General features: G+C 40.4%; 1 protein-coding gene across 1 annotated transcript; it reads left to right on the forward strand.

The window, feature by feature from the left end:
• The first annotated feature begins 231 nt into the window (after window positions 1-231).
• SOCS5 (suppressor of cytokine signaling 5) lies at window positions 232-5,869 on the forward strand. The gene is made up of 2 exons (XM_057396982.1): window positions 232-467; window positions 2,860-5,869. The coding sequence occupies exon 2, from the start codon at window positions 2,872-2,874 to the stop codon at window positions 4,480-4,482; it is 1,611 nt and encodes a 536-aa protein (XP_057252965.1). The 5' UTR covers window positions 232-467; window positions 2,860-2,871; the 3' UTR covers window positions 4,483-5,869.
• Window positions 5,870-6,286: the final 417 nt, after the last annotated feature.

Below are 6,286 nucleotides of genomic sequence, written 5' to 3' on the forward strand. Positions count from 1 at the left end.
TGGGAACCACGGCTTTGGACTTGCGACCAAACTGTGGGGAATCCATTTTTACAGGCCTGAGTGTGCCCATTGTGCCTGGCACTTCAGCGACCCACATGCTGTGGGTTCACTTTTGGGGCTCAGGGGCTCCATTTTGAGGATCCCCTTCTGGACTCCTGACAAATGTCATTAATAGATGAAATAAAGTTCTGTAAAGCTTTTTGTTTATGTTGGTTTGCATTAAAAGTGTATAGTAAGCGGGCAGTTCCATGCACATATTTGAGATATAATAGGTAAAATATCACTTTGATACCAGTGACTACTTGTAAACACCTAAATTGAAATCTATTCTATCAACTAACAAAAATGCCATTTTTGCCATTTTTCTCTTTGTAGGAATCATGTCCAGAACTCAGAGAAGGAATCTAGCAAGTTCATGTTGAGGCATATTCTGAAGACAAAATACAGCGACTCGTATGCTTTTCTGGGTAAGAAGGATGTCTATATTCTTTTGAGTATGACAAAAAGTAGTTAAACTGTTAAATTTAACTTGTGAAAAGTACAGTCTGTCAAGCCAGTATGGTGGGGGTTTGTTTTTGCTTTGTTCTTGAAGCTTTCTGGACGAGTGCAGAGCACTTCCCACCCATGTAGCAGTCTAAAGACTTTCTAGACTAATAGTACAAAGGAAGAGCAATAATGAGCAGTATTGGAATAAAAGACACCACTGAACAGTGTGTGACTGGTTAGAAAAGTAATTCCAATGCATTGTTGCAAAGATGTATACTACTTCTAGCCTGATTTCCCAAGAGAATGGAGGTGGTGTACTCTCTCTTCCTCCTTTTCCCTTCCCAACAATGTTAAACATCTCTATGAAGAGAAATGTACAACTTGAGAGAAAAGGGGGTAGAAGCCTATCATATATATGCTGTGTTGACAGGCTGGCAACCAGCAAGCGTAAGCTGCCTCCTGGTCAGTGTGGATATTCTGAGACACCATGAGCAGCTATGGTTATTGTGATGGCAGGATACATGGTTGCATGGTGCCTATAGATCTGTATGTGATCTGACTTCGTTAGCTCAGCTGCTTTTGGAACTCCCAGAGTCCCCTGATTTGGTCCAGACAGCTCCAGAAAAAGGAAATTTAGGCATGTTTTTTTTCATCAGGAAGACATTCTTTGCTCAGTTGCTTACACACTTTTACCTATGCACAGAACTCTATAGCATCTCTTACCTATAACACTTCTCTGCAAGTGTCTCCCTCCTTAATAACTACTTGGGTGTTCATATTGTCAGTAGCATTGTGTTCTAGCTAACTTGTACCAGTGGTCTCCAGAGACTGTTAAGGCCTGCTTCCCCTGCTTCCCCTCACCACCTCCCTGCATCCACACTGAAGTCTTAAGGTTTTACTTTATGCAGTTAGATGTAGATGCCTTGCTTGCTGGGTTTGCTGAATTATCTAAGGAGCGGGTGGAGAAGAAAGTATTTGTCCCTTTTGCTTTCTGTTCCTGTAACAGTTAGGTGTTTCTCGTTCATTATCCTGCCATGATTCTGATGTAAGCTGTACCTCTGATTCTTCCTCAGTCCCGGTGGATTCTGCTATAAAGTCATGGGTTTACAGCTGTGCTTTATCTTAAGGGACTTCTAGACTGAATCACTAGAGCATTGCTTACTTATTATCCACATTATTTAATGAGACCCAGTGTGTTCAATCCCTGCTCCAGATCCCTTTCTAGCTGTGATCAGAAAAGAACTGCAGGAACAGAGGGATGTTGCCTTGAAGTAATGTTTCCAAAGGACAGAGCAGTTTCCCTTAAGAGTTAAATTAGATAAGATGGCATGTTTCAGTCCTTTAAGTTTAGCACTTCTCTCAGAACTTAATTAGATCTAATTTAGCTTGGCATTGCCTGACTTTCTTAGTAGAGAATTAGCCTGTTTCTCTCTGTCCTAGGGCAGTCTCGAGTTTTTGGCAGTCTTGTTCCAATTATCACACTGTTTCTAAAGAAGTAGTTGCAGAATACACACTGCTAATGTTTGTATCTTTTGACTGTATCTTCATGATTCACTGTCATTGTGTTTCTGCTGCAAGCTGGTTTCTTTTTAAGTGCTCTTACTAAAGATAGTAAAGCTCCTTAGCTCTTTCATTCTTTTATATCTTAAGTAATAAAGTCAGGCAGTTCCTCTTTTTGTTTTTAAGTGTTTCATATGTGTGGCTTTAATTTATGAGAGACTTTATAATTCTACAATTCTGCTCATAGCTTATTGCCTTTCCTTGTCTTTGGCAATTGCCTCATCTAAGAATGTTGAATTTTATTTTTTTTTTCCCTAAATTTCATTTTTTGTGCACTTTTTTATAATCTTGACAGTTACAGCTTGGAATTTATCTGACCTGTGGCTGGAGCTTTTGCTTTTAAATGGTGTATTTGGGCATTTGCAGTGTGCTTGTTGGATTTCACTAACTGCTGTCATGGTTTGGAGTGTCATAAACAGTTCTTTTTCAGGGTTTGTTTTACTGCTGCTTATTGGAAGCTTATTAGGGAGGTCATGCTTTACATGTGACTTACAGATTCTTCCTAAAATGAAGAATTTCAGACTGTGTATTTCCTGTTCATCAAACCCAACTCTACATGCAGAAAAAATGGGGAGGGCCTGCTTGTAAATAAAATGCTTGTCACTTCCTAAACATTTTCTTATGGGATTTTTCTAACTATCAGAACGGTGTGACGTGTGACACTTCCACATAGCCAATGAACAATAGAGCACTTCTTAAAATGTAGTGTTTTCAATTAACAGTCATTTTGTGCCTGTAACTTTATTGATAACTGAAGGTGTAGCCTCTTTTTTAACTCTATTTTTATGTTAATATTTCTTCTCTTGAATTTAGATAACATAATCCATGGATAAAGTGGGAAAGATGTGGAACAATTTCAAATACAGGTGCCAGAATCTCTTCAGTCATGAGGGTGGAAGCCAAAATGAAAATGTGGTTGTGAACTCCAGTAGTTGCTCATCTGCTAAAGAGAAAGCTATCCAGATAACTGATTTGGCTCAACAACAACCCAGTAGCCCTTTGAGAGAAAACATTGCTTTGCAATTAGGTTTAAGCCCTTCAAAGAATTCAGCAAGGCGAAACCAAAACTGCGTCACGGAAATCCCTCAGATTGTTGAAATAAGCATTGAGAAAGAGAATGACTCGTGTGTCACCACGGGAGCTAGGCTTGCTCGAAGGGACTCTTATTCTCGGCATGCCCCTTGGGGTGGGAAGAAGAAGCATTCCTGCTCTACCAAAACCCAGAGCTCCTTGGATACCGAAAAAAGAATTGGTAGAACACGAAGTGGTTTGCAGAGGAGGGAGAGAAGGTACGGGGTGAGCTCTGTCCATGATATGGATGCAGTGTCAAGCAGGACAGTAGGTAGCCGTTCTCTGCGACAGCGTCTGCAGGATACCGTTGGGCTGTGTTTTCCCATGAGAACTTACAGCAAGCAGTCCAAACCTCTGTTTTCCAACAAAAGAAAGATCCATCTCTCTGAACTAATGCTTGAGAAATGCCCTTTTCCTGCAGGTTCAGATCTGGCTCAGAAGTGGCATCTGATTAAACAACACACAGCTCCTGTGAGTCCTCATTCAACTTTTTTTGACACATTTGATCCTTCCTTGGTTTCCACAGAAGATGAAGAAGACAGGCTCAGAGAGAGACGTAGACTTAGTATTGAAGAAGGGGTTGATCCCCCTCCCAATGCCCAAATACATACTTTTGAAGCTACAGCACAGGTTAATCCATTGTATAAACTGGGACCAAAGTTAGCCCCCGGTATGACTGAGCTGACCGGGGACAAAAACCTCACACCTCCAGGGAACTGTGACTCTGAAGAGGACACAACAACGCTCTGTCTGCAGTCACGCAGGCAGAAGCAGCGACAGATGTCTGGAGAGGGCCACGGCCATATCAGTAGGCAGGGGGCTTGGAAAGTGCACACTCAAATCGATTACATCCATTGCCTCGTGCCAGACTTACTTCAGATCACAGGTAACCCGTGTTACTGGGGTGTGATGGACCGCTATGAAGCAGAAGCACTTCTGGAGGGTAAACCCGAAGGCACTTTTTTGCTCAGGGATTCCGCGCAGGAGGACTACCTCTTCTCTGTGAGCTTCCGTCGTTACAACCGATCGCTACACGCACGCATTGAGCAGTGGAATCACAACTTTAGTTTCGATGCCCACGATCCCTGTGTATTTCACTCCTCCACGGTTACAGGGCTTCTGGAACACTACAAAGACCCTAGCTCTTGCATGTTCTTTGAACCATTACTTACTGTATCTCTGAACAGGACCTTCCCCTTTAGTCTGCAGTATATCTGCCGGGCAGTAATCTGCAGGTGCACTACGTATGATGGAATTGATGACCTTCCTCTACCCTCAATGTTGCAAGACTTTCTCAAGGAGTATCACTATAAACAAAAAGTCAGGGTGCGATGGCTGGAGCGGGAACCTATAAAATCAAAGTAAAAAGAAATCGGAATAAGCTTCTAGAATATGCTTTTTTGTGTGTGTGTGTTACAGTTTAACTGCAGCAAGCGCACCAACAGCGTCTAGCTTTTCTGCAATATCCTATTTAAGCTGAGTGTTAGTATCCTGTCAGATGCTGCCTGCTGTTAATCAGACTAAGTTATGATGCCTCTTGGAAACAGTAAGCAGACACAATTCTGCACGTTTTTCATTAAGGCCTAATGAAAATATTTTTGCTAATTTCTAAATATTTTTGTTTCCCTTTTAGAGCTGTAGTAATTGGATGAAGAAACTATGAGGCATTTTCCATGGGGCATTCATGTAATGCTAAGAAAGGCTTTAGTAGAGGAGCATTTTTGCTAATATTGGAAATATTTTTATAAAATGATCTTCTTGAAAGCTCTCCACTACTCAAAGTACTGATTTAGCTCACAGACAAGTTCCCAAATACTTGCGAATTAAGACTATTTTCCTTTAATGAAGAGCAGTTCATTAGAAGCAGTCCATTAAGAGTTAATGGTGCTTTCACGCTAACAAATGAATCATGCATTTCTCAGTGTATAAGGTTTCCTAGTCATTAAGACTTGAATATGCCTGCTCAGTACTGTAATTCTGTTTTAAACACTTGGAGATTTAAGTGGCATTGTTAGCAAAAGTAATACTGTCTTGGACAGTTAAGTACCTTCCAGTGTGAATTACTGATTCAGTCGACAGGACAGGAGATTAGATTATCGCCATGCAACAAAAGGTGGTGTTTTTTCCTAAACCAGAATTTGATGGCCTGCCTGCAAGTAACTGACAATGGAAGGTAATAGTGAAGAGAAAAATAATGTTTAATTATTTAAAGTCGTCTGATATTTTTATGGAGAAAGCTACAAGTGGTTGAATTATTATAACCAGAACGCAAAATCTGACATATCTGAAATAAATGTCAGGTTTCAAAGGTACTGTTACACTTTATTTGTAAATATCTTTCCATTTGCGCTTTTAAAAATACCTTAAAGTAATATGCACTGATGATAGTTTCAACAGATCGCTTAGAAACAAGATTCTAAGTTCTGTTTGCTTATTTAATTGGAGATGGAACTGAAAATAGTTCTGTCTTGGATGGTTTTGCACTAAAATTTTATTGGAATGCCCTGACCCCTGTTTCATGTTTTGTACCAATTCCGAGTGCTCCCTAGTTTCTTTACCAGCTGCTACAGTGTGTTATTACTTACTTCTCTATGGCAGTGACCTGTGCGAGGTAGGGAACATTTTGGCTGCAATTACAATAAACGTTATTCTTGTATGCTACACTAACCCTTCTCTTGATGTATTTTTCTGCTTGCTGTGCCTTGTTCTGGCTTTTTTTGTGCTAATAAAGTACAGTATGTTCAGTGTTATACTTGTATATCTGCTCTGTTTTTATATATTCACGTAACTTGTAGCAGTTAACTGAATTTTTAATAGGCTTTTCTTAGTACTTAGCATAGGTAACGCACAAACACTGTGCAGTTGAAGACTGGTTAGTCAGCACACCATAGTCCTGGGTTTTGTTCCTTGCTTATCAGAAACCTGGCAGTGTACACCCTTCAATAATGTTTCTGTAGTCACTGCAAAGTAACGGACGTGTCTGCAGGCGTAGAGCATTTTGCAGGTTTTTGTAATGTAAAGGATAAATGTTAAGCAGGAAGTATTCTAAAACTTTATCGATCCCCTTTAATGGTTGCTGAAGGTGTTTCAGCTTCTTATATTGGCTAACTGCTAAGCTTTTGATACCCCCCCACTGCGTAAGGAATGGTTATTCCTGTAAATTGACAGT

Source organism: Pezoporus wallicus, unplaced genomic scaffold, assembly GCF_028554395.1.
Source record: "Pezoporus wallicus isolate ANWC-B61680 ecotype Strahan unplaced genomic scaffold, APGP_CSIRO_Pwel_v1 contig_8791, whole genome shotgun sequence".
Taxonomy (NCBI): Eukaryota; Metazoa; Chordata; class Aves; order Psittaciformes; family Psittacidae; genus Pezoporus; species Pezoporus wallicus.